The sequence below is a fragment of the Myotis daubentonii genome, chromosome 18 (assembly GCF_963259705.1).
Source record: "Myotis daubentonii chromosome 18, mMyoDau2.1, whole genome shotgun sequence".
NCBI classification, from domain to species: domain Eukaryota; kingdom Metazoa; phylum Chordata; class Mammalia; order Chiroptera; family Vespertilionidae; genus Myotis; species Myotis daubentonii.
Window position 1 is genome coordinate 9158055 of NC_081857.1, and position 27575 is coordinate 9185629.

The window sequence follows — 27575 nt, forward strand, 5'->3', positions numbered from 1 at the left end:
CATGGCATTAGGAAGGACAGCCTACCCACCCCGGCTTCCACCGCCACCCCAGGAATTGCATCATACCTTCCCGAGCCAGAGAGAGAGAGGATTTGGGGTGGTTTACTGTCGGGGATCACCCACACCGGGCTTTCCCCCATTCACGCAATGGGAGACTGTTTCTCCGCCTCCCCCGCTCCGTCTACCCTGGAGGTCATGCCTGTCACACGGGGTCCACGCTGGGGTGACGGGCAGAGAGCGTGTCAGTGCCGAGCGCCCGGCTTTCTCCACAGACCCCACCAGGATCTTCCGGATGCCTGAGGACCAGATCGTCAAAAGGGGCACCACCGTGCAGCTGGAGTGCCGGGTCAAGCACGACCCCTCCCTGAAGCTCACGGTCTCCTGGCTGAAGGACGACCAGCCGCTCTACATCGGGAACAGGTCTCCGCTCCGCCCTAGCCCCTTCCTGGTGCTGGTCTGGGGTTCGAGACACTGCAGAACCCAGGGATAGGGCGCCTGTGTCCTGCCTGTCCCTGAGGAGCTGCCAGGCTGGGCAGGATGGCCTCAGGGGAGACCCCCCACACACACACCCTCTTCCTCTCTCCCATCAGCTCTCTGCTTCCCTTTCCTTCTCTTTCCAACTACTTTCTCTCTTCACTGTTCTCCCCTCACTCCTTCTCTTTTCCTCCCTCCTTTATTGTGACTCCTCCCTCTTCTGCATCACAGCCAGGAGCCCCCCTCCTCCCCCAGCTTCCGCCCTGCCTGCAGCGACCCTGTTCTCCAGGAGAGGGCAGGGTTGGCCCGAGCCGACTAGGACCACTGGGCGTTTCGCTGGCCCCAAGCCTGTCCCCTTCCTCATCCCAGATGCGGATTTAATGGGTGTCAGGGAGGGCTGGGCACCAACAGTGTGTATACCTGCCTGCAGGTGTCTCTATTGTGCAGTCAAGGTCCGAGCCTCCCGCCGCAGGGCCCTTTGCGGTACCTGCTCGCACCTCTGGGCCCTAAGGTTGCCTTAGGCACCAGCTGTTCCCAAGGACCGTCTGGGTTTTTGTGGGGGCGCCCCCTGAGGGCAGGCACATCCTGGCACTCACTTGCTGCTTACCCTGCCTGCTCTTTGGTGCCCTCCCTCTAGGGGAGACAGTTCAGAGACCAGTCTGGGCTGGGGATAGAGCTGGAGAATGGGAAGAGGAGGGGTCTCCATTGCCTTTTGGGGGTGGGTCTAAGGTGGGAGGGAGCGCAGCACAGGAAGGCACAGAGAGCAGGTGTCATTGGAGGACTGAGCGGCCTCTCCCGTGTTCCTTCTCCCCTTTATTGAGCACCCTAAGTGCTGGAGAACAGCCTGTCTCTCCCGGGCATCCCCCATGGGGCTCATGTCCCCTAGTGGCTGCCCAGCCCAGCCTGGGGCTCCCCTCCCCCTCCGACTCACCCCCCATCCAGGGAGAAAGCAGCAGGCGGTGCCCGGCACTCCCCTTGTCTCTCCCATTTCCCCCCACTCGCCCTCCTCCCAACCCTCGGTGCCTTTGCAGGATGAAGAAGGAGGACGACTCCCTGACCATCTTCGGGGTGGCCGAGCGGGACCAGGGCAGCTACACGTGCGTCGCCAGCACGGAGCTGGACCAAGACCTGGCCAAGGCCTACCTCACCGTGCTAGGTAACTGCCGCTGCCCGTGGCCCTGACTCCTCGCCCTTCCTGCAGCCACAGCGGCCAGGCCCGGGACAGCCCTGTGGTCCGCGAGCCGCCAGCTGTGGCAGTCTCCTGCCTTTGATCTAAGGGTTAGGACGCTGCTCCTGGTGAAAGAAGCTGTGTTCGATGACTTGCCTCCTAAGTAGAGCTATTAACTCCCCGTGTTCTCACCTGCATGAGAGCGGGAGGTGGACAGGGGTCCTGTGATGGTCATTTTTACCAACTTTACAGCTAACTCTAAACCACTAAGTTCATTAAAACGATCCATCATTGAAGCAAGACTGAACTTCGTGTTTGTCCTTCCAACACCTCTGCTGGCCTTCCCCCCTCCCCGCCTCCCGATGGGATTTCACAGGGCGCTGTGCACTCAGCAGGTGACCCAACCTCGTCCAGGCCGCGCTGGACATACGAAGCCATGCCAAACCTGGGGAGGGAGCCGGTCCCATGCAGGGAGGCAAAGTGCTCGTTGTCCCTCATCACCTCTGTCCTCTCTCTGGGCCCCACTGCCCTTACTCTTAGTGCACTCTTGTCCCTTCCCCAGTGGAGGCACACGGTCCCAGGAGATGGGGCTCAGGGCTGATGGTGGCCCTGGGACAGGAAGGAGGTGATGGGGCCCTGGGATGGGAGGGTGATGGGCTCAGGGTGATGGGGCCCTGGGACAGGAGGGAGATGGGCTCAAGGTGATGGGGGCCCTGGGAGAGGAGGGAGATGGGCTCAGGGTGATGGGGCCCTGGGAAAGGAGGGAGATGGGCTCAGGGTGTTGGGGGCCCTGGGACAGGAGGGAGATGGGCTCAGGGTGATGGGGCCCTGGGACAGGAGGGAGATGGGCTCTGGTGATGGGGCCCTGGGAAAGGAGGGAGATGGGCTCAGGGTGATGGGGCCCTGGGAAAGGAGGGAGATGGGCTCAGGGTGATGGGGCCCTGGGAAAGGAGGGAGATGGGCTCAGGGTGATGGGGGCCCTGGGACGGGAGGGCGATGGGCTCAGGGTGATGGGGGCCCTGGGACGGGAGGGCGATGGGCTCAGGGTGATGGGGCCCTGGGACAGGAGGGAGATGGGCTCTGGGTGATGGGGCCCTGGGACGGGAGGGAGATGGGCTCAGGGAGATGGGGCTCAGGGTGATGGGGCCCAGGGTGATGGGGGCCTGGGAGAGGAGGGAGATGGGCTCAGGGTGATGGGGCCCTGGGACGGGAGGGAGATGGGCTCAGGGTGATGGGGCCCTGGGAGAGGAAGGAGGTGATGGGGGCACAGGAGGCCGCTAGGGGTAAGGGCTCTGTGGAAGGAGGGGAAGCCGTGGGGAAACTTGTCGCAGGGGCAGCTCAACCGCCTGCTCCCACCCTTTTGGAACATCTCTAACCCCAGATAACCAGCTAACCTGGTTAACCGTCTTACCTTTGCAGCTGATCAGACCACTCCAACTAACCGTTTGGCTGCCCTCCCCAAAGGTAATTCATACTAATCGGGACCCTGGCCCAGCCCTTGCTAGGCCCAGGGGGGTGGGGTCTCAGAGGAGAGCACTGCCCAGGAGGTGCTGGGGGGCGGTGCGTCACCCCCACGCCCTGCCCAATCCGCTCCTCCCCGAGCATCACAGCCTGGCTTCCTGCTCCAGGTGCAGGTTGAGCTTAGACATCCTCTGTGGCCTTTTCTCCTGCGTCCCTGACCTCTGACCTCTCACCATGCCCACGGGGAGACCTGTTCTCTTCTTTGGCCTCGGACATACCTGTGGCCCCCTTACTTCGAACCATCTGTGGGCCCACGTTTCCTGCAGCCTCTCCATGTCCAGCACTATGTACCCACAGTCTGCACACACGAATGGGGGCTCACCTTCCAGATTCTTCCAGCAATCGGCCAACATGTGGAAATGGCTGGTTCACGGAGCCATAGAGGGGGAAGTTATGCCACCCCACCAGTCCGTGGGGCATGGCTTTATCCCCAGGCCGGGATGGCACTCACACCCACTAAGGCAGCCCAGTGAGACTGGAACCCCCAAACGGTGCTGCCTCCCCGCTGGTCGGAAGCCTGCTGGGCTCCTGTCCTGTCTATCCCTGTGGGACTACATCCCCATCTCCTCCGTGGCCTGGTCCCCTTCCTCCCTCCCATCCCCTGAGCCTGCCAGCCTCGCTCAGCACCCACACACCCTCTGTCTCCTGCCCCTCAGAGCCATGGCGTACAGAGTAGAAAATAATAATCCTGAGAAAATGAGACAAAGTCCACATTCCTCGCTGGCTTTCCTAAATGTGAACACGCATCTAGTGAAAAGCATTCCCAAGTGCTTGCCCTCCAAGATGCCTGCAGGAATGGGACGGCCGGTCCGACTCTCTCTGTGCCCTGCATCCTTGGGTGCTCTTGGAGAGGGAGGTGGGACCAGAGTCTCCTCTTTGTTCTCCCTTGACCCCCTGAGGAAAGGGGTGGTCCCTGTGCTGACCCTCCAGGGCAGACTGGGGGTGGGGCCTGCTGTGGTGGCCTCCACCCACCAGGGACCCATCCATGGGTGTGGCCAGGGCAGGGGCCACCACAAGGACGGCCTGGCTCTAACTCGGGAGTCCTGCGCGGTGTTTTCTCCCTCTGCTGCCAGGACGGCCGGACAGACCACGGGACCTGGAGCTCACCGACCTGGCCGAGAGGAGCGTGAGGCTGACCTGGATCCCAGGGGACGATAACAACAGCCCCATCACAGGTCAGCCAGGGCCCTGCGCTCCGGGCCAGAGAAGAGGGTGGGGGCAGCTGGGAGCTCGGAGGCCTGGCCCTGGGGTCGGTCCCCGTCCGCCTCACTTGGCCCGTGCCCAGGGCTGTTTGCAGACCCCACGGAAGCCTTGTCTCCCTTTCAGGGTCTTGATAGGAACCCTCCCTGTGCCCCTCTCTACCAGGGAGGTTATGGAGAGAATGAAAACCATGGGGATGCTTTCAGGAAGAAGTCAGCTGACTCAGCCCCTGAAGCAGCTGTTTTCCTTGCCCTCAGACTATGTGGTCCAGTTCGAAGAGGACCAGTTCCAGCCAGGGGTGTGGCACGACCATTCCAAGTTCCCAGGCAGCGTCAACTCGGCCGTCCTGCAGCTGTCCCCGTACGTCAACTACCAGTTCCGGGTCATTGCTGTCAACGAGGTCGGCAGCAGCCACCCCAGCCTCCCGTCCGAGCGCTACAGAACCAGCGGGGCCCGTGAGTACCCGAGGGCTCACCCATGGCGGCGCTGGAGCAGGCACCCTGAGCTCCCACTGGGTGCCCCCAGCCCCCAGCTGTGTGGATTTGGGGCAAGTTTCTTAATGTCTCCAAGGCTTGGCTCCCTCCTCTGTACTATCAGCACGGTGCCACAGGGGCTGCGATGAGGATTCCATTGAAAATGCGAGCACTCGTGTTAACTGTCGTTTTTATTATTACTAATCCTGTATAATAAAAGGATAGTATGCAAATCGTCCCCTCGACCAGGAGTTCGACCAGGGGGCAAGGCCAGTAGGGGGAAGGGAGGGAGGCCCCAGCCGGCAGCTGCTAAGGACCCTACCAGTGCATGATTTTCGTGCACTGGGCCTCTAGTGTTATTAATAATTTCGATGGTCTGCTTGGAAGAGAAGAGCTGTGGCAAACACTTGCAGCAGAAATGTGTAACCTGGTATTTTATCAGATTTCTTTTCCTGGGTAATATTTAGATTTCTGAAATCACCCTGGCTCATTGATATCCCCAAAACGTTAAATGCTGGGGTGAACCCGCCTGCTATTAAACATATTTAGCGGCTAATCCACAAAGGGGATGATCCACGAGTTGGCTATGTGGGCATCTGAAGTGTGAAAAGCCCCATGACAAGTCTGTGTGAGAGGCATTGCAATTGAGAGGGGTTAATGAGCGAGGCCAGTGGTCGGCAAACTGCGGCTCACGAGCCACATGCGGCTCTTTGGCCTCTTGAGTGTGGCTCTTCCTAAACCTTAGGAGTACCCTAATTAAGTTAATAACAGTGTACCTATCTATATAGTTTAAGTTTAAAAAATTTGGCTCTCAAAAGAAATTTCAATCGTTGTACTATTGATATTTGGCTCTGTTGACTAATGAGTTTGCCGACCGCTGAGCTAGGCAGACAGGTCACACACGTGAGACACGGCAGAGCATGTTCCATTGCCCATGAGACGGGAGAGCAGAGAGACACAGAGGAACAGCGTAGGAGAGACCAGGCAGGTGGGAGGGAGCCAGGTGCTCACTACGCCCTGGACACGTTGGACTTGAACTTTGTGCCAATTTGGGTTCCAGCCCCTGAGTCCAATCCCAGCGACGTGAAAGGAGAGGGGACCAGAAAGAACAACATGGAGATCACGTGGACGGTGAGTGTCCCCCAGCCCAGCCTCGAAGGCAGCCGCGTGCACCTGGGACCCCTCGCCCTTTATGCCTTTGACACCCCAAGGCCACAGGCTGGCTCAGACGGCCTGGCTGGTTTGGTGGCCACTCCTCTGCATTGGGCGTCCAGAAACCAAGCGGGAGCGTGTCTAGACAAGATTTAGGACAGGAGAGAGGCGCAGAGGTGGTTGGGGCAGCCTGGCAAAACCATAGAGAGCCAGCAAAATAAAACGGGCTTCTTTCTTCAGAAGAAGGAGGGGTTGAGCCCTAGCCGGTTTGGCTCAGTGGATAGAGCGTTGGCCTGTAGACCGAAGGGTCCTGGGTTCAATTCCGGCCAAGGGGACGTACCTTGGTTGCAGGCTCCTTCCCAGCCCAGGCCCTGGTCAGGGCGCATGCAGGAGGCAATCAATCGGTGTGATTCTCTCACGTCGATATTTCTCTGTCCTTCTCTCTTCCACTCTAAAAATCAATGGGAAAAATATCCTTGTGTGAGGATTAAAAGAAGAAGGAGGAGGAGGAGGGGTTGAGGTTGGACTGGGAATGACTGGGCATAAATACTGTGCTCGCATGGGTGTGTTCTGGGTCCTTTCACGAGATTGCTGGGAGTGAGGAGAGGCCGGCGGCTGGCGTTGTCAGCGTAGACCTTCACGCAGTCAGGACTAGAGAACTCCAGGCCAGGTTTGAAGAACCCCATCTTCACTTTGGCTCACTGACTACATTTCCAAATCATAATTGGATGTGTCACCTCAAAGTGACTTCCTTAAAAAATATTTTTTTATTGATTTCAGAGAGGATGGGAGAGAGAGAGAGAGAGAGAGATAGAAACATCAATGATGAGAGAGAATCATAGGTGGGCTGCCTCCTGCACACCCCACACTGGGGCTTGAGCTTACAACCTGGGCGTGTGCCCTGACCCCTGACTGGATATCGAACTGTGACCTCCTGGCTCATAGGTCGACATTCAACCACTGAGCCATGCCGGACAGGCATCAGAATGACTTGTTTTCAAACTTGGCTGCTGAAATGCACTTCTGTGCTGTGGCCATGCATCATGGAAACAGGACACACAGGGTTGGGAGTCCAGACCATCCCCATCCTGCTTGAGGGCCTGGTCTCCCAGCAGCCTCAGCAGCGGGGCCTGGCCGATCCCAGACGCCGGCACATCCTCAGGGCTGTGCTGGGTCTGCTCCAGGTCCACACTCCATCCTGTGCCCTGGGACTGCTTGCCGCTGGAGCAGGCCCTTAGGGAGCAGAGGGCAGAGCTCCACCCACTCTGAGAGGGCTGGGACCTGTTGGGAGGTCAGAGCAGACCTGCATGCACTCAGGAGAGCTGAAGTCGGCTCTGTAACTTTGAGTTCACGGGCAGGAGGCATGCAGTGGCTAACCCAGAACTCATGCCTTTCTGACTTTGGAGAATATTATATTATCATCCATATTTTTTCTTGTTGCTCCACCATAGGAAAGAGTCCTGTCCAAAATAAGGCTTTTGCTCCCTATGCACTTGCACACGTGGGAGTCGCGGTGATGAGGTCTTGGGGGACACCTTTGTCACAGAAAATCTGTGTGCTGCTGGGTTCATGGGACTCGGCTCTTGGAGGACTCAGTGAGGGTGGGGGCTGGGCAGCGTTGAGCAGATCTGGAGGGGTGCCTGGGGGAGAAGGAGGGGTGCCTGGGCCCCCCACCTGCCCCTCCACCTCTGCCCTCTGTCTCTCCCCGCCCAGCCCATGAATGCCACCTCCGCCTTTGGCCCCAACCTGCGCTACATCGTCAAGTGGCGGCGGAAGGAGACTCGAGAGACCTGGAACAACGCCACAGTGTGGGGCTCCCGCTACGTGGTAGGGCAGACCCCGGTCTACGTGCCCTATGAGATCCGAGTGCAGGCCGAAAATGACTTTGGGAAGGGCCCGGAGCCAGACACGGTCATCGGCTACTCCGGAGAAGATTGTGAGTATCTTCCCCCGGCCCCCACCCGAGACCCTCCCGGCTGGGCTGCATAAGGGCCACGCTCACAGACTAGGGGCCTGGGGGTGGGTCGTGGGACTTCCCAGAACTGGGAGGACAGCTAGTTCCCGGGAAAGAGGAAGCAGTGACCTACATAGCAACAGATGGGCCCACAAGGTGTCGGGAACGGAAGTGCGTCATCTGGACACCAGTTAAAATTACTCAGCGTCATCACCTAGTGAGTCCAACACTCCCATTTTATGGATGTGAACACAGGCCCCGCGAGGAAAATGTTGGCCATGTTACACAACAGCAAGTGCTGGGCGTGAAAATCGAACCCAGGCCTTCTGATCTGCCCACTGCCAATCCTCGCTCCACCAAGAAGAACTTCAGGACTGTGTATCCCGAGGAGCCATTAGCTGCTCCCAGGAAGCAGGGCCACGGGCCAGACTCCTCCCCAGGCTCCCCGGGCAGCCTTCGGGGATGGAGAAGGTCTGCAGAGCCTCAGACTGGAGCCACCCAGACCAGCCTCCTGCCCGCATTCCCAGGGATGCTCTCACCCTCAGAATCGAGCATAAAAAGAGAAGTCCCTCAGGGGCTTGCGCTGGGTGAATCAATGAGGTTCTGGACATGATTGTGGCAGCAGGTGCCTGGCTGCCCAGGCGGCGTGGCTTCTTTGTCCCCAGCACATCGATCCGGTAGACAGCTGAGCAAGGCAGGAGAGGCAGTGGAGCACCACCCACCCCCCACCCCGGTCAGGGATTTGTACCCCAGTGGGTCTGGGTCTGATCTAAGAAGAGATCATGGCGGGGGGGGGGGGGCGGGGGGCTGGGGAGAGTCTGAGGGAGGAGTGGAGTCACAGGGGCAACGCTGGAGTCAGGGGCCGGGCCAGCAATGTTTGAACAGTGAGATGGGAAGTAGTGAGATTTGGGCCCTGTGAGGTGATTGTGGATTGAACCCACTTGGGACATGAGAGGGGGGGGGGGGGCAGGTCAGCAGGCCCTCTGTCCATCCCACTCCTCATCTCCATGGTGGCAGACACTTCTGGACAGGAGACTACTGGATGGCAAGTATGGAATGGGCAGCATCTGGTCATGAACTTCATGGACCGCCCCATAGTCTCCATTGCATCTGTCTACTCTATGGCCTCTGCTCTGATGGCGTAGAGGGGATGAGGCCGAGCTGCTTCTGCAGCGGAATGGAGAAAGCGGGCAGGAATCAGTTATGGGGGAGGGAGCAGCCCTCCCATTCCAGGTAGTCATGGATAAGGTGCCTTTACTCTGGTGGTAGTTTCCTGGCAGGAAGCAAATGCCACTCAAAGCGGCCTATTTCTGATGTAAGCACAGCACTGAGGGGAAACAGCACAGTATGGTGACCACCCGGAGGGCTAGGGGATGACTCTGAGCCTTGAAGGGGCAGAAGGTGGGTGAGTCCCATGCCATTCAGGGCCACCCACGGGAGCCGGGGCCTTGGGCAGAAGAATGCAACGCTGTCAACCGTCAGCCCCACAAACAGGCGGCAAGGGGCATAGCTACCTCTCCTGCCCCAGGATCTCCTGTTGGCGCCCATTGGGCAAACACTTCCGGAAACCTGAGGACAAGGGAGCCCAGCTGACTTGGTCCAGGAAGGGCAGCCTCCTGGGACATGCAGCAGGGTGGGGAAAGGTGGAGAAGCAGTGGAGGGGCAAACGGAGACTGCCCGACTGCCCGGCATGTGAGGGTAGCAAACCCCGCCCTCCTACCTGGGCTGCCACCCTTTTGTTCTGAGCCTTTCCCCACTCCTCCAAGCACAGTCTGATGGAGAAGACAGAGTCCCTACCCTCAGGGTCCAGGGTGGGGTGGAGGTATGGGCAGCAGAGAAAAGTCGAGGGGAACTTGGGGTCCTGGGGCCAACCCTGCCGCCATAACCTGCTCTCTGTCCCAACACATTGCAGATCCCAGGGCTGCACCCACTGACGTTAAAATCCGAGTCCTGAACAGCACAGCCATCAACCTTCAGTGGAACCGCGTCTACTCCGACACGGTCCAGGGCCAGCTCAGAGAGTACCGAGTGAGGAAGCCAGCCCCCAGCCCCGCCTAACCTCCCGCTCCATAACCAGGGCCAGGGGTAGCAGGTGCAGGCCAGGAGGTATTTATTTGGAAGGGGGCCTCGGGGTCGCTGTGGAGCCCAGAGTTGATTCAAGAAGATGATGTCTAGGGTTAGCTCCTCAAAATTATACTCATATATATACATGGACACACCCCCAGATGTGTCCTGCAGCGGATATGCTGAGAGAGTGTGCTCAGCAGAAAATCACGTGAAGGCGGTGGCTTGGGTGGAGGGTGCATCGCACGCCGTGCCTGTAAGGCGTGAGTGGATACACGCGCACGCACAGAAGCTCTGTTGAAGCACCACTGAGCTACACCCTGCCTGCTCCTAATGGTCCCCGCTGGGCTGCTTACCTCTCCCGGTCTGATTGTGCAAAGCCCCAACTAACAGGTGTAACGGCTAAAAGGGTGCACAGGCCTTCCCTGTGGTCTCAGCCACGCCGGGTGAGCCAGCACAGGGGTCATCCCGGCTCCTGGCTTCTGGTCTTCCTGCCTGGGAGCGGTCCCTGCTCAGTCTTCTCTCTTGTTTGCAAGGGTGAGCTGAGTTGGGGGAAAGGGAGAGAAACCCCAGGATAAGCCAGGCTCTTCCTAGGAATGGCTCTGTTTAAAAGTGTCCTGGGAAGCGAGGGAGGCTGTAGCCACGGGATATTCCCACAGGTTCTGTGACCTCAGAGGTCATAGGTGGAGTGTTGGCTGGTGAATAATCGGGGGGCAGAATGGAGGGGCCAGTCTCTTCTTGGGAAATGAATGTGTAAGTGGGGGAAGGCAGGCAAGGTGGTGTACACTCTTGAATGAGCTCTTCCCTAACAGTTGGCTTGTACCTTTAACCTACTTGCCTGGAGGTTTTTCTGGCTAAAGGTCCCATTGGGTGCCCTCTTAAGTCTGGACTTCCTCCTTATCTTGCCGACGGAGGCCTAGGTGGCGCTGGTGTGGCAGCCTGATCTGGCGCGTCCTGCCCACTGCTAACCAGACCTCACGTCACACACGCTCTCAGCCTTACCTGTGACACTGCCACCGTCCACAGGCCATCCCGTCCCAGCTCTTGCCACCAGGCGGCCTGGCATCTCACTGCCTTGGACACCGATTCTAAAGGTCTTCAGACAATGTTAAAAGCAACATCTGACTTCAAAGCGTTAAAACAACCCTGTCTCATATTCAGACTTGTGGGGGTAGCCCGCTATTTTTCAACTCCTCCTGCAGCCTGTCTTAAACTGTACTAATCCCACTCGGGGGACTCAGCCTCTGAGCCCGGGACAGAGCTTGCCACGCTTGGACCCTTGGCTGGTATTTGTGGTTTTGGCACAGACTCCCTGAGCAACCGGGTCCCCAGCTTCGAAATAAGGCTCATGGTGGAGCAGCGCAGCTGTGAGCCTGGCCAGCTTGCCTCTCTTCCAGAGAGGCGATTGAAACCAAACACCCTGTTTCTTGTTTGACATCAGTTCAGACTCGCTAGTGGCTAGCGCATGGGGACGGTCGGCCACCTCCCCGGCCCCGTGTGGGACTGATGCGTTCATTTGGGATTTGGAGCCTGTGGCAGCAAAGGGAAGACCGGTCACTACCACCACCACTAACCACTAACCCAGCTCTGCCTGACGCCCCCTCACCGGCCTGCTTCTGTCCTGAAGGCCTACTACTGGAGGGAGAGCAGCTTACTGAAGAGCCTGTGGGTGTCTCAGAAGAGACAGCAAGCCGGCTTCCCTGGTGACCGTCTCCGGGGCGTGGTGTCCCGCCTCTTTCCCTACAGTAACTACAAGCTGGAGATGGTTGTGGTCAATGGGAGAGGCGATGGGCCTCGCAGTGAGACCAAGGAGTTCACCACCCCGGAAGGAGGTAGGTCTGACCTGCAGCTCCTCGGGGTGGGGCAGGTCAAGGTACCAACATTCAGGTGGACATGGAGCAGCTCCGCTGTGGCTTGGCACGGACAGCACCAGTTGACCTCTGCATGACCTCAAGGAGCTGATGACCCGTGAGCTGAGCAGCTCCTACCATTCCCACACAGCACCGTGTCACCTCTCTGGCCTGCCCTGCTGAGGTTGTACCTCAAGAGAACACCTGTGTGGTCTGATGACGTGATTCCAGACGGGCATACAGACTGACGCCCAGGGCACTGCCACCTGAGGCTGAAGCGGTCACCCTGACCGCCTAGAGGCATCGGTCAGTGGACCAGCAGCCAGGACCTGCAGAGCTCTCCCCACTGCAATCAAGAAGCTTTCGCTGAGGTCGTGGGCCCGCGGGTGCCGTGGCCCTGCAGAGGGGCGCCTGCCGACTGCAGGTTCATGGTTGGAGGCAGACCCCTTCAAAGACCCCAGTCCATCTCCTGTTCTAGCCAATCTTTTCTCATCAGCTTGGCGCTTTCTTCGCCCGTTTCTGTTTCTCCTCCCTCCCTTCTCAGCTGTTATTTTCCTCTCCTCTTCCTCCTCTCTCGACTCTCCTTCGTTCTTCCCTCTTGCTTTCTTTCTTTTTTTTAATCTATTAATTTTAGAGATAGAGGAAGAGAGAGAGAAACATTGATTTGCTGTTCCACTTATTTATGCATTCATTGTTGATTCTTGTATGTGCTCTACTGGGAATCAACCCACAACCTTGGTGTATTGGGTCGGCGCTCTAACCAACTGAGCTAACTGGCCCGGGCCCCTCTTGCTTTCTTTATTCCTGTCTTTCCCTCCACCTTGTTTGTGTTTGTGTTTGTGTGTGTGTGTTTTTAATGTGTTTTCAGGGAAAGGAAGAGAAAGAAAGGGAGAGAGAGAAACATCAATGATGAAAGAGAATCATTGATCTGCCTCCTGCAGGCCCCGTACAGGGGATCAAGCCCGCAACCTGGGCATGTGCCCTGACCAGGAATCGAACTGTGACCTCCAGGTTCACGGGTCGACGCTTAACCACTGAGCCACACCAGCCAGGCTTGTCTTGGTTTTGATAATCAGCCTCCTCCCATCTCTCCTGCCCCTCACCTGTCCCTGTGCTCCATCTGGGCTTTCTTTCCTTTCCCCCCCACCCTCCGAGCCCAGCACCCTCAGCTCAGACGCGTGGGCCGGCCGCTTGGACCTGGAGGTGAGAATCCTTGTCTGAGGACAAGGAGCCGCGGCCTCCATTGGAAACAGTGACAGTTGTTTCCCTGCCTGAGACGTGCTCTGCCTGTCTTGGAGGTATCTTCACAGCATGGGAGCCTACCGTGCTGAACCCACGGCAGTTGCTAAAGGAATCCTCGATTTACTTCTCCCCTTTAAACAGAGTCGGAGCCAGGCTTGTCCTGAACTGGGGGAGCCCAGGATGGGCTGTGGGCTCCGGCTTGGCAGCTGCCTCGCATGGGGGTTGCCCGAGTTCAGCGCCTTCATACTTGTGCTTTGTTTTGTTCTCCTCATCCTGCCCGCCCCTCCCGCTCCCCCTCACCTCCCCCACTCTCTTCTCCTTCCCCAAGTACCCAGCGCCCCCAGGCGCTTCCGAGTCCGGCAGCCCAACCTGCAGACAATCAACCTGGAGTGGGACCACCCGGAACACCCCAACGGCATCCTGACTGGGTATTCTCTCCGATACCTGCCCTGTACGTTTCGCTCTGCTTGCTCTTAGCTAATCTGGGAGTCAGGAGCCCTATGCTCACCACTTTGCCTGAGGACTCCAGGGGCCCTGGGGTGTAGATAGAGGGCACTGCCAGGGGACAGCTCCCCCGGGATTAGGGGAGGCAGTTGAGACCCAGCCCTGCTTTCCTAACACAGGCCCCTCTAGCTGCCTGTGTGACAAAGGTAACTTCTGGTCTAATGAGGGGTCCAACCCCAGCCCTTGGGGATCCTATAGTCCCAACACCTACGAGTCTCGGAGAGGGCCCCTCCTCTGACCGATGGGGTAGTCAGTGCCCACACAGGACTCCACACAGCACTCCGCCACTCAACAAGGTGTCCGTTACGGGAAGGCGGCTGTACGGAGACCGGGCGAGAACTCGGAGTGACCCCGTCAGGACCTCACCTCGGGAGTTCAGTGTCACCCTGCAGGGACAGGAGTGTCCTTGCATTTGAAAAACGTGACCCCCTCTGCCCTCTAAAGTAGGCGATGTTGCTGCTCAGTGGGACGCTCTAAGGCAGTGGTTCTCAACCTTCTGGCCCTTTAAATACAGTTCCTCATGTTGTGACCCAACCATAAAATTATTTTCGTGGCTACTTCATCACTGTAATATTGCTACTGTTACGAATCGTCATGTAAATATCTGATATGCAGGATGGTCTTAGGTGACCCAAAGGGGTCGCAACCCACAGGTTGAGAACCGCTGCGCTAAGGGTTGGGTAGTGTGTTAATGATTTCAACACATTGCAGACTGGATCACGAGAAACCTCATGTTTTTCTTCCCTAAGGCTTGTGACCAAATCATGAGAATTCGTTAAAAGGATATTAGCTTGTAAGAGCATGTAACAGATAACTTCAAAATGCAATGAGTATTTAATTTTAAAGCGTGCCTTTATGTAAAACGTTTTTTGTACTCGTTCAATAGAAACTTACTAGTATCTGGCCCCTGGGTAAAGCTAGCAATAAAGCTACTGGTCCGCAATGTGTAAATACCCAGCTGTGTGCTGTGTGCTGCTCCAGATCCAGCCTGGAGTGACCGGAGATGTACCTTCGAGGTACCCTGAACAGGCTTTTTACAAAGGAACCATTAAGTAGAACTCTAGTGCAAGCATGTCAAACTCAAAGGCCAACACGAGCCAAATAAATGAGGCCTGTAGCCCACGGGCCACGAGTTTGACATGCTTGCTCCAGTGCAGTGGTTCTCAACCTTGGCTGCACATTAGAATCACCTGGGGATCTTTTTAAAATCCTGATTTCTGGACCAATCAGGAGTTTTAAAAGACTCCCAGGTGATTCTAATGTGCAGCAAAGGTTGAGAACCACTGCTCTAGTGGCTTTGCCCTAGTTCTGTTTGAAAGGAAGAAAGAAGCCCATACGTTTCGTCTTGTTGAAAAGGCTTGGGGATGGTACAGGGAGTCTTTCAGAATCAGCCGCACAACTTTGCAGCGAGCCAGAGGTCACAGGATGAGTGAAAAGTAGCAGCCCTGTGTGCCCTCAAACAGCACAAAGGAGCCCCTGCCCTGCAGGCTGCCTTTGCCCAAACCTCCCATCCCCCGAGCCGTCAGGTGCTCAGGTGGGGCGGGTTTCACCGTATCCCTTACAGCTGAGCTGGGAAGGTTTGCAGCTGCAGGTCATACAACTCATCGCGGTCAGCACCGCTGAAGGTCAATCCCACGTGCCTCTCTCCCCCCAGTTAATGGAACCAAACTAGGAAAGCAGATGGTGGAGAACTTCTCTCCCAACCAGACCAAGTTCACGGTGCAGAGAGCGGACCCCGTGTCACGCTACCGCTTCACCCTGAGTGCCAGGACGCAGGTGGGCTCCGGGGAGGCAGTCACGGAGGAGTCGCCGGCGGCCCCGAATGAAGGTAGGTGCATTGCGGCGGCCTCGGGATGACAGGGCCCCGCTAACGCAGAGGCCCAGAGAAACCCTCTGACCTGCCCCCTGGCTGCCCGGCCGCCCGGGATGGAGAGGAAAGGAGGCTGCAGGTCCTTCAAGGGAAGCAGGGAGCCCGTCGGGTGTGCTGGCAGGTAGGTGGGTGCTGGCGATGTATGTGGACAACTCAGGTCCCTTAGACTTGTCATCAGACCCGGGTCCGCACGGTGCCTTGACTTGCTCAGCCACTTAACATGTGCCATCCCGCCTTCTGGGGGGTGGCGGGGGGGGGGGGGGGCGCGGTATGGAAGAGATGCGAGAATGTGTGTTGGAAGTAAATAGGCTGATGAACCCCACGGAGCAGTGAAAGTGCTCACCTGTTTAGGGACAGGAGTGTTATTATAAAGTTGAAACGGGGTCTGCTCTCTGCGTGGGTTCAAGGAGGCCGGGGAGAGAGCTACCTGCCCGGAGCACGAGTCGATGTAGTCCCCCCTTGCAGCCTGAACTGAGTGAGTTGTCAGGCTGCGGAGAGGAAGGGGAGTTGGGAAACAGCCATTTGCCAAACCGGCTTCACAAAGAGCAAATGGGTGCATCTCCTGGGTCCTGGCGTCTTCCAGGAGCCCAGCAATCCCCGCCGGAGCTGCACCTGCCAGAGAGCTCCACTAGAGGGGGCTCCGGGCCCGCCTGCGCACGCTGACTGGTCTCAAGGAGCCTCTGTTGGGTTTGTGACTATAGAAGCTTTGATATCAGCAGATCCCGTGTGAAAGGGGGGACCCCACGGCCTCTCCAGAGGTACAGTGGGCCATTCACAAGCCGTTTCTTGAGCGCCCACACTGTGAGGTGCTAGACACCGTGCCAGAAGCGGGGGGCTCTAGGCAGTAAGCTCACACCATCTGGAAAGGCGGCATCCAGGAGAATGCCCAGCTGCAGTTTAACACGAGGTGTGTTATGTTCAGATGGGGACGGTGCCGTGGTTGTGGCTGTGCAGGGGCTGGGGCGTTGAGGCTGCGAGGGGAGGCTTCAGAGGAGAAGTGATATGAGTGGGGGTCCTTGAGGTTGGCAGCAGGTGATCCTGTCTCGTGCTTTCTCCAGAAGGCTGAGGCTCAGCAGCCTGATCCTGGCTCAGACGGGGCCTCCAGGGAACCCTGCCCCACCCAGGAGAGCATCAGCCCCTCACTCCCGGGGCTGCCAGGCCCTGCTGCTTCTGCCACCTTACCCCGGGCTCCCAATTCAGCTTCATAAGCAGCCCTGCATCCCTTCCCAGGCCCTGCTTCCCTGGCCAGCGGGCCAGCACCGGGGTGGGGGGCGGGTGGAGGTGGGCTGGAGGAGCTGGAGAAGGGCTTACAGTCCTTTCTGTGGCCCTCTCTGGTCTCGTAAACCAGGAGTGAGTCACACAATAAGCTCTCCTCCCCGTTTGGCCTTCCAACCCCATTGGGTGGTTTATTAGGGCCGGGAGGCTTTGGGTCAGTGATAGCGTAGGTGCTGTAATCAAAGGCCTGGCCAGACGAGAGGTGATGCCCTTTCTCGATTACTTAGCTCTAAGGAGCTACATGAAGAGAGCCTCCCCTCCCCATCTCCACCCGGGATGGGACCCAGATAAAGACCCATTGTCCAGCCAGCGACCACCAGGGAACGTTCCGCAGCCCCGGCCACAGGAGGACAAAGACTTTCTTCTCCAGCCAGGGATTTGCAGCAAAGTCAGGGATTCCTTTTAGGGCTCCGTCCACAGTTGGGTTTCTGATTTCACAAAGCACAGCTGGTGGGAAAGAACTGGGCAGCAGAGAAAATGGGGGCCTCGGGGCTCTGGTCTGTCCCCGCTCCCAGGCCTTCCCCGGCTGAGAGAGCGTGGAAGGGTTCAGCCAATAGGCTCCCCCTTCTCCCATCCACCTCAACGTTATCCAGCATCCCCCCCCCTAAGATCCCAGGGCCGTTCTTTTGTCTGGGGACGGTGTCCTACACCACCTGCACCCTCAATTCCTGGCATCGGGGAGAATCACCCAGCCTGCTGCCTCCAGGCCAGCCAGCCAGGGCAGGACATCCTCTTGGTGAAAGACCCAGGAGCATAGCTCTCTAGGTGGCCTGTGCCTGTCACCACCTCTCCAACGATAGCCCCTGAGTAGAGGCAGAATCGGAGTGTATTGGAAAAGCCTCCAAAACCCGGGTGGGAAGTCTCCTGTAGAAACGTACCAGACCCCATTGGAGTGGAACGTGATCCCCGACCACTAGCTGGCCTCCTCAGGGCAGTGGCCAGCACCTGGCCACACTGTCCGGTCAGGTTTGAGCCAGAGCCTTCTCTGCCTGTTGCCCTGTGGTTTCACCTGTATTGTTTTCTCTTCCCTCTCTTCTCCTTTCTCCCTCTCTCTGGCCATCTTGGGCGCTGTGTTCTGAAGCTACTCCAACCGCAGGTACCGTACCAGCAGCGGAGGTAATGGGCATGGCATGGGATGTCACAGGTGGAGGCCAGCCAAGGCGGAGAAGGAGGGAGAGGCTCGGAAGAAAGCATGCTCCAGACTCACCCTTTCAGGGTTGGGCAGCCAGACTGTCAGGGAGGATGTGTGTAGGGGATGGAGCCAGAGTCAAACGCATTCTCATCCCTCCACTTACTATTTATTGACAAGGGGGATGACTTAGAAGGGCCCCCCCACACACACACGGGCTCCACCCCTGTTCTCTGGAGCTGCCGCCTTCTCTGAAGCTGAGTGATGACTTCCTGGCCTAGGCTTGACATCTCAGCGCCCAAAGAGAGGGCCACAATCTGTGCCCCAAGAAGGCATGCTGCACCCCAAGTGGGCACAGTCAGCTCCTGTCCTCTGGTCAGGCTGCATGCCCGGAAAGGGTGACACTGTGCATGCTGGCCTTGCACGCTGCATGGGGGCCCAGCGCCAGCTCTGCCATCTCCCGTGGGTTCTGGTCCGTGAGAACCAGTGAGCATATCTTTGGACAGAGGCGGGTGCTCCAGGATCTGGAGTGTCTGGGCGCCATGGGCTGACGGTCCCCTCACCCTTCCAAACCCAGCTCCCAGGAGGGGTCAGTGTTAAGAACAGCCTCCACTCTGGTTCTGGGAGGTTGCTGCACAAAAGTGAGGTGCTGGGCAGGCAGGTCCCCGCTTAGCAGCTGACCTGCTAACCACGTTCCTCCTCTCACGTCCTCGGGTGTGGGCTGGAGGGACATCAGAGGGGGCTGCACCACGGAAGGCCTGTCCTCAGCTGGAGACACTGGGCAGGAGACCCAGGTCCATTCCCTGCCCTCTGAGGCTGAGAACAAGGCTCGCCTGGCAGAGCAGAGGCTGTGGGGCCATGGCTTCCCGGAGCCTCCTCAGGCTCCAGGCAGCGGGGAATCTGAGGGTTGGTTTATGGAGAGGATGCCACCTTGCCCGATTTGGTTTCCTGCCCACCTTCACGGCTCTACCCCCACCCCCATTTTAGGTTGATTCTATTTCTGTTGCACACCCTGCTTCCTTCAGTTTGCCTCTGTTTTGTCAGCCAGATCTGGGGGTGGCGCGCTCCCATCCCCCTCCCCTCCCCTCCTGCGTTCTCTGGGGGTTGCTCCGATTTCTTGATTCAGGTTTGCAGAGGAGTCTCCTCTGGGCCTGTTTCGGCGGGTGCGCAGGGCAGCCTGAGCAGGCTGGGTGAGGATGAGACAGGGAGGGCGCCCGGAGCATCGGCTAGAAGCTCATTGGTCAAGCAGCTCCTGGCCCACCTACCCCACTCCGGCACCCGGGACCCAAGGCAGGTGGGCCTGGCGGCAGGGAGTCGCCTTGCTCACAGGGCAGCCATGCCAGTCTGTGCTGCCCCTGTCCAGAGTGGCAGTTGCGAGGGGGATGGGTGTCATTCCAGACACCCCACTTGGCACTTCCGTCTAGAGAAGGTCCAAGCTCCTGGTATGCAGAGTGGGCGCAGGGTCTCTACCGTCAGTCAGCGTGTTTCCAGGCTCTAGCTTCGGTGGGACGTGGTCGTAGAGGCCCTGCCCTTTGTGAGGAGCCATGCTGGGATCTCCAGCTGTCCTCAGCTTTCCACGCGCGAGAACCTCTGCGTAACCTGCAGGCAGAAGGCAGTGGAGCCCAGTCCACGTTTCTGACGTGGACCTCATTTCCAGCCCACTGTTCCCTTTCCTCTCATCCTCCCCAAACCTGGGTGGTTTTCCCCAAACGGATCTGTTTGACTCGCACCCGGTGAAGGTGATCCCTCTCGTGCTCCCGTGCCTGCTGTCCCTCGGGACTGCTGCCCATCGGGCCTGGCCATCTGTGGTTGGGCCAGGCGGGCCGTGCACCCTGTGGGCATTTTGGGACTGAACCTTCCACCTGGAAATGTCTGGAAACTGCTGCCCTCATCTCTGACTCAGCTGAGATCTGTAATTGTTGGGTAGGCAGCCGTGACAGGTCTGAGGTCTTTGCTCAGTTTTCTCCGTCTCTGATGAGGTGTTTGTTCCTGAACCTGAGGGAAACCTTCGGCCATGGCTGGGCTGCCTCCAGGTGCATCAGGCCACCCGTCAGGTAGACACTGCCTTCAGGTCGGGGTCCCGGGCTCCCAGTTCTCCATCCCCCTTCTTCCCAGTTGCCAGGCTGGTGGTCCCCACTGAGCACTGACCAGGTGGTTCTCCAGCCCATAGTGCCGCTGTGGCTGGAGGTGACATCCTAGCAACATGTCGGTCCAGCCTGGGGGCCACTCTGTCCATAGCCCTGCTTCTGGGCTTTATTTCCCTTCTGTCCTCTACCCCGCCCCCAGGATGGCATCACCTGAGCCCCCATTGACCTGAGCACCGGACATGTTCCCCAGGGGAAACCTTCTTTCTTCTTTCTCCTCCCTCCTCCTCCCTTCCCCTGTGCACACCCCTAACAACTCACTCACCTGCCCCTCTGTCACACCCCTAAACTCACTCACCTGCCCCTCTGTCCCACCTCCAAACTCACTCACCTGCCCCTCTGTCCCACCTCCAAACTCACTCACCTGCCCCTCTGTCCCACCTCCAAACTCACTCACCTGCCCCTCTGTCCCACCTCCAAACTCACTCACCTGCCCCTCTGTCCCACCTCCAAACTCACTCACCTGCCCCTCTGTCACACCCCTAAACTCACTCACCTGCCCCTCTGTCATACCCCTAAACTCACTCACCTGCCCCTCTGTCACACCCCTAACAACTCACTCACCTGCCCCTCTGTCACACCTCTCACCTCACTCACCTGCCCCTCCGGCCCTTCCCTCGGAGCCTCTCCTTGCCTCTGTGCTCCCTGTCTCCGGCCTGTCCAGCATGGGAACACAGACACAGCTCGTGAGTGGTCAGAGTGCTTATTTGCCTGTTGTGACCTCCAAGGTGACTCCCGTGATGCCTGGGAAGCAAAGCATTCCTTTCCTCTCACGCCCTCTGGGTCCCCTCCCACTGACACCTGAGACTGTTGCCTCTGAGCCCAGGAAAGGCAACCAAATAGCCATCATCAGAGAGTCACTTCCTTTCGGTCACTCTTGGCAAAGGGACCATCAGGCGGAGGGCAGGACCACGTGGAAGCATCCTCAGCCCTTTTCATTCCTGTCTCTGACCTGCAGGCCCAGGGAGAACTCGCTCTAACCGCCTCTCTCAGCATCTCCGCCCCTAAGGCCGCTCACGGGGGCACACAGGGTTGCCTGTGTGAGTGTGAGCGTGCGTACTCGGCTTGCATGAGGACCAAGGGGCACGTGAGAGCATGGAGAGCGTGGGGAATGTAACTCCACTGTGTGGGCAGGGAGGCCCAGGTCTCTGAGCTACACAGAGTGGGATGATTTAAGTTAAGAGAGTCGTTGAAGGTGGGTTTTTTAATGACACCTTTTAAACAATTATAGAAAAGGGAGGCCTGTGAACATTGTATTTGCCAGAAACTTTTAGAGAATACACCCTTAAGGCACCAAATTAGAGCAGTCCTGGCCAGGGCGGTCCACGCCTCTTGAGGCCCCTCCCAACAGCAGGAGCGGTTGTGTCCATGGCCCATGGGTGTCCATGGGCATCCATGGCCGTGGGCGCCGCCAGGACCCGGCCTGGGAGAGAGCCGACCTTTGCCTGCTGGGTCTCGGGCTCTCCCATGGATGTGTCTGTCTGTCTGCCTGTCTGTCTTGGTGGGTGGGGTAGATGAAATCCCTTATGCTGAGCTTTTATAGCACTGAGCCTTCCAGGCCTGGGGCTACCTGGGACTGAATATATCCTTGAATAATGTCTGTGAGAGGGAGATTAACCCCCCGCCCCACACACACACCTTCCTGATGTCTGTGGGTTGAATGGGGCTCGAGGGACCTCCCACCGTCAGCCTGGCCTCTGCCCAGGAATCCGGGGAATGTGTGAGAGTCAGCTGCCCAGTGTGGCTTCTGTGGTCAGCGCCCTCGGGGCCCAGCAATGCCTCTGATCCTACAAGCAGGGAAGTGACAAGGGATCCCAGGAACAGTCCCTCTGCTGTGGGGCACTTGTCCTGTTGGAGGCCCAGGCATGAAAGGGCTCTTGTTGGTCGTGCTCTCGCTGAGAACGCTCAGGACCTCCATTCTCCCCTGAGAAAGGCACTCCGGCCATTTTCTTTCTGGCTCCCTCCCTGGCCTGGCCCCCTTTACGGGGGAGGGAAGGGGGGGGGGGTGGAGATGTGCGGCAGGACCTGTTCTTTGGGAGTTAGAGCTGCCTACGAATGTCTTAACATCCGGCCTCCTGCCCTCGCCCCGTTAGCATCCGCACCAGCAGGTGGACTGTGATCAGACCACAGAGAGGGAGGCGAGGCCCGGCCGTGTCTGACCTGCCCCATCCATCTTCTCGGGCCCTCAGGCCATAGCAGGATGGGATCTAAAGGGCAGTCGGGCCGTCCTGTTAGCTTCCAGGACCCTTCGTAGAGGGAGAGGGCTTTTGGAAATGTGGCCACACACGGACTGAGCCCCGAGGGCTGACCTCCGGGGAAGGTTAGCTTTGGGTGGAAGATGAGAGCATGCGTGCGCACAGATGGGAAGCCCCTGACGGTTTGTGCAAAAAAGAAGACACAGCATGTGTCTCGCTTGCGATTCCGTTTGTGTTTGCTGTGGGCTGGGAGGAGGTGCTTCCATCCGAGCCCTTTCCCTTGTTCTAATGCAAAGGGAAAGGAGTTGGGGAGCCTGGACCCCAAATGTCCTAGAGAGAAAGGCAGTCTGCAGTCCAGGGTGGGATGGGGTAGCTGCAGCGGGGACGATCACTGGCGGAGAAGGGAGGAGAGGCTGGGAGAGGCCTGGGCAGGCTTTCGCGGAGGGGAGTGTGTCCTCTGGCATTAGAACTCAGCAGGCGGCGGTGGGGGGGGGGGGCATGTAATTTGGGGTGAGTGGTTGGGAATGGCAGGCTTCCCGGTGCTCCTGTAGGGCAAGAACCAGCCGTCTGCCCCCCTCCAAGGCCAGGCTCCGGGTCTGGGTCGACATGGTGCTGCTTGGCCTGTGTATGGGTGGCGCTGGCCTGGGACCCCATGCCGTCGTCCTTGAGGTCTGAGCGACGCGTCCACGTCCCTTCCCGTCCTCTCCCCCGCCCTGGGCTGGATGCATGCCGGATGCTTTGAGCCACACGGACCATGAGAAGACAATGAAACGCACGCGGGGCTTCATTCTCTTCCTGTCACATGGCTGTGTCCTCTCCCGGGGACCCGCGTGACCCAGTCCGTCCGCACGCGTGGGGAGGCCGCTGATCCCCGCGCCCCATCCCGTCGCGGGGCTGCCTGCCTTGCACGCGGGGGCCGTGTGTCCAGGCGGCGACAGCCAAACCAACCAGACTCGGCTGTTTTACATTTTCCTCTCAGCTCCTCCCACGTTGCCCCCGACCACGGTGGGTGCCACGGGCGCCGTGAGCAGTACCGATGCTACTGCCACTGCCGCCGCCGCCACCGAAGCCACAACAGTCCCCATCATCCCAACTGTCGCACCTACCACCATCGCCACCACCGTCGCCACAACTACCACCACCACTGCCGCCGCCACCATGGAGAGTCCTCCCACCACCGGGACTAAGACACATGAATCCGGTACTGCCCGTTGTCCACGCTCCCGTTCCTCTGCCCGCAGGCTTCCCAGACAGGAGGGGTCTGGGATGTGGTGGCCAGCACCGCCCTTCGTTTCCACTTTGAAAACACACACAACTGGGTTGTCAGCCTGGTAGCCGAGTGGCACGGGGTACCCCCCGCCCTAGCCTCAGACCCTGTCCTTTATCAGAGGGCCATGCTCCTCGGGCAGGACCCCCGGGTCTCAAATGGTAGGGGTCCCTCCAGCCATTTGCCAAGCAGTCAGCTGAGGGCTGAGCGCTGCAGGAGGGAGAGAGTGTGGGGAAGGACAGGGGCCTGACACTGGACAGCTGTCCTGGGAAGGCTCCTTGCCCTGGCCAGGTCACAGCCAGCCATGCAGCACGGAGGGCCGAGCAGCGGGCAGTGGCTGGCCATGCCAGGGAGCTGTTCCCAGAGCCCTCTCCTCCCTGGCCCCTCTACCCCCAGGTCACACTTACACTGTCTTCTCCTAAAAAGTCAGAGCTTCCAGGAAACGTATTCCAAGGTGCTCTGCTCTTCCCACTCACACTCCCAGTGCCTCCACAGGCGCATATGGGGGTGGGGGAGAGGGGGGTGGCGGGAACCACAGCCTCTCCAGGGGCCCCGGTAAGAATCGATCCCAGGCTGGCCCCCTGGGCCCGGATTATGTGCTGTTCCCGCATCCCAGAGCCAGGCCGGCGGCTCTGTTCTTCCCACACGAGGGGACCCCTTGGGAATCCGGCAATATTTCTAAGAACTGAGCGTCAACACTCTTCTTACCATGGAGGGGAGGGCCTCTCGCTTGCAGAGCCCTCGGGCCAGCTGTAAAATCATGCGATGCAGCCGGAGGGCTGGCGGGAAGCACCCAGAACCTTCCCGGCAGCCGTTTTCTGGGCAATCCCCTTCCCCTCTGAGGCCTGCCTCCGACCTTGCCAACTTCTCTGGGCCTGAGCTGGAGGCCTGATCCACGTGTGTTTTCTTTAATTCCATGGGGCGATGTGAACTGTAAGGGGAGGCAAGTGGTTCGTAGCTGACATGCCCCCCAGACCTTGAAAACGCTGACTCGCTTTAAAGGTGCAGGGCCCAGAATTTAAACAGCATGCACTTTAGGAAATGGTTGGCTGAGGAGACACCTGCTAGGCTGTTAGAAGCTGCCACCAGCGTCTGGTGGTGGATATTCTTGGGGACCCCCAGGGAGGTGCCTTTTGCATTAAAGTGGGGCTTCTGGCACCACTTGAAAGCTTTGCGTTCACAGAATTGATACGTGAGGATGAGGAAGGGGAGTGGGTCTCACGGTCCAGCAGACCCTTTGCCTCTGCAAGGATGGGCCTTGCTGCCACACGGGGCTCCTCCCTGACTTCTAACTGCCAGGGACGCAGCGGAGGGCCTGGCCATGCCCCCGATCTTATCCTTAGAGCCTGGGGACAGCCCTCAAGTGCCCTCACGTCCCTTAATGCAGCAGAAGGGCTCTCATGTCCACGATTTATAAAATAAATTCTCATCCTAATCATGTCTTTCATCTTAGGACCAAACGCTTACTTTTTTCAGGCTAAGATGGGACTCTGTATCGTCTCCTTCAGATTTCAAGGGATTCTCCCTAATTCTCACATTCTAGGCACCAGCAGAACAACCCATGCCCCACCTCCCTTACCTTCTTGTTTCCTTAGCAATCGATCGCTCTTCTTGGTCTTTCTCTCTGAGCTTTTCAGTTCTTTAGTGCTCACCATCTTGTTCTCTCTGTATGGCCACACCTTCCTCTAGCTCCGTGGTCGGCAAACTGCAGCTCGCGAGCCACACGCGGCTCTTTGGCCCCTGGAGTGTGGCTCTTCCACAAAATACCACGTGTGGGCACACGTACAGTGCGGTTGAAACTTCGTGGCCCATGCGCAGAAGTCGGTTTCCGGCCTGGGCGAGTCTATTTTGAAGAAGTGCTGTTGATATTTGGCTCTGTTGACTAATGAGTTTGCCGACCGCTGCTCTAGCTAACACCTCTAAATTGTGTTGGTTTCCCATCCCTTGACCTTCTCCAATAGTGCTCCAATCTAATTGACCTTTAAGGCAGTGAGGTTTGAGGCGATGTTGTATCGGTGGCCAAACTGTTAAATCCAATTCTCTGGCTATTTCCAGGGCCCAGAGTTGAGGAGGAGGAAATTCAAGTCCCCTAATCATAATTCATTCCCACTAGCAAGAGCCATGAGATTCCGTGGAGCTGGGATGGGGGTGGCCTAAAGCAGGCAGCACAGAGGAAACATCTGGAAGATAAGTAGAGCCGCCTACCTTCTGCCCTCCCCCCATGGAGCATGCCCAGTGGGGCCATCAGTGAAATCTCTTTCTTGGTCTCTCACCTGACATGAGTCCTATTCACCTGGGGCAGCCGGCAGCTGACAAGCTTGTAGTGGAGAAGGCACTTCTTTGAAGTGAACACCAGACCTTTTATCACTTCCCAGCCCTGCAGACTCAGTCACATGTCACACGGATAATGAATAAATGCATCACCCATGTGCTCTCTGCATTTACTTTTGACAAGTGCGCTGGTGACAGGGCCCCCTTGCATGCTAATAAAATACACAGCAGCCATACTTGTAAAGTCTTTGAAATACAAGGCCTCATGCTAGTCGCTCCACTGTTAAATCTTCGCTCGGAAATGGGGTAAGCGCACTGCTGGGACTCTTGAAAAATGATTATGTTTGGAGATGAGCACCCTTCTCCTGTCCACAGGCTATGGTTTCAGACAGCACGATGGCTTTGATAAAGCAGCTCACAGGAACTCGATAATTAATGTCTCTGTGTTGCATGGAGATCGAGCTTCCAAGACCATGGTGCTGAGAAGCCAGCAGAGCAGGCTTCTCCGGGTGTCTGGACCATGGCGGGTTGGGTGTGAAGAAGGAGTTATCTTTTCTCGGTCCCACCTTGCCCACGAGAGAAGAGGAAGGCTTCAGACTATCTCTACTTGAGACCCCAAGTGCCCTTGGTCAGCCTGAGGCCATTTTCCACATAGTCCAGGGATTTGGTGACTAAGAATGACGCCAGGGGCTCCTCAGACCAGTGTCCCCTGTCTGGTTCCCACTCTCCTCCAGTTTTAGGAGCTCGTAAAGGTTTTCCCATTCTTGGTCCTGTCCTTCCTGCAAATCTCATCCTAACTCTTGAGTGACTTTGAAAGATACCCTTTCTCCTTCCTATAGAGCAGCGGTTCTCAACCTTGGCTGCACATTAGAATCCCCTGGGAATCTTTTTAAAATCCTGATTTCTGGGCCTCATCCTCCGGAAATTCTGTTTCTTTGTTACTAATGTTGTGGCCCCACCCCATCACAAAGAAACAGAATTTCCGGAGGATGGGGCCCAGAAATCAGGATTTTAAAAAGATTCCCGGGTGATTCTAATGTGCAGCCAAGGTTGAGAACCACAGCTAGAGAGCGTCGGAGCTGGAGGGAAAGAGATGGGCACGCTTCCCCCCCTCTGTCTGCACTCGAGCCAGCGCGCATTTTCCTGGCCCCTTTCTCTGCACCGCTCACATCCACGGCGGTGACCTGAAAAGGGAGTGAGCCGCCCCCTCTGTGTGGACCCAGACAGTTTCCAGCCCTCCGTACATACGGGTCCTTCCGACTGCACCTGCTCGTACCTGGTTGGCGTCCTCTGGCCTGGCCACCAAGGCTGCAGCTTAGAGCTCTGCCAGGCCCTGTGCACAGCCACTTCGGACTCTGCCCTTTCCTGGCTGCTCATGTCTGTCTGTCTGTTTGTCTCTCCATCTCCAGCGCTGCCTCCCTCCTCACCACTAACTCCTCTTCTAACCCGCCCTTCAGCCCCCGACCAGCAGTCCATATGGAACGTCACGGTGCACCCCAACAGTAAATGGGCCAACATCACCTGGAAGCACAATTTCGGGCCCGGAACTGACTTTGTGGTTGAGTACATTGACAGTAAGCATTGCTGTGCGGGTGGTGGCGGCGGCGGCAGCGGCGGCGGCGGGTAGCGTAGATGCCGTTAAAGAGGTCCCGGAACTCCCCAGTCCCGGAGGCCTTCCAGCCTGGCTTAATTGTGACAGTGAAGTTGATATGTGCTCAGATGGCAATGAGGTGGGAGGAGCAGGCTGAGGAGAGAGAAGGGGCTTCTGCAGTCATCAGTGGGGTGTAGGGTTGCATGTGCCGGGGGGGGCTCTGGGTAAGGG

General features: G+C 58.0%; 1 protein-coding gene across 14 annotated transcripts in view; it reads left to right on the forward strand.

The window, feature by feature from the left end:
• Positions 1 to 27575, forward strand: part of NFASC (neurofascin) — a 182771-nt gene that overhangs the window by 133891 nt on the left and 21305 nt on the right. For 3 of the 14 annotated variants that reach the window (XM_059675029.1, XM_059675034.1, XM_059675030.1), the window contains 14 exons: positions 273 to 420; positions 1506 to 1630; positions 3062 to 3106; positions 4237 to 4338; positions 4621 to 4818; positions 5897 to 5967; positions 7702 to 7924; positions 9855 to 9970; positions 11634 to 11838; positions 13427 to 13549; positions 15257 to 15430; positions 17829 to 17843; positions 23195 to 23416; positions 27163 to 27327. In XM_059675029.1, coding sequence (XP_059531012.1) covers positions 273 to 420; positions 1506 to 1630; positions 3062 to 3106; positions 4237 to 4338; positions 4621 to 4818; positions 5897 to 5967; positions 7702 to 7924; positions 9855 to 9970; positions 11634 to 11838; positions 13427 to 13549; positions 15257 to 15430; positions 17829 to 17843; positions 23195 to 23416; positions 27163 to 27327 — 1932 coding nt within the window. The remainder of the gene's footprint in view (positions 1 to 272; positions 421 to 1505; positions 1631 to 3061; positions 3107 to 4236; positions 4339 to 4620; positions 4819 to 5896; positions 5968 to 7701; positions 7925 to 9854; positions 9971 to 11633; positions 11839 to 13426; positions 13550 to 15256; positions 15431 to 17828; positions 17844 to 23194; positions 23417 to 27162; positions 27328 to 27575) is intronic. The other 11 variants (XM_059675033.1, XM_059675035.1, XM_059675040.1 and 8 more) reach the window with 9 other exon arrangements.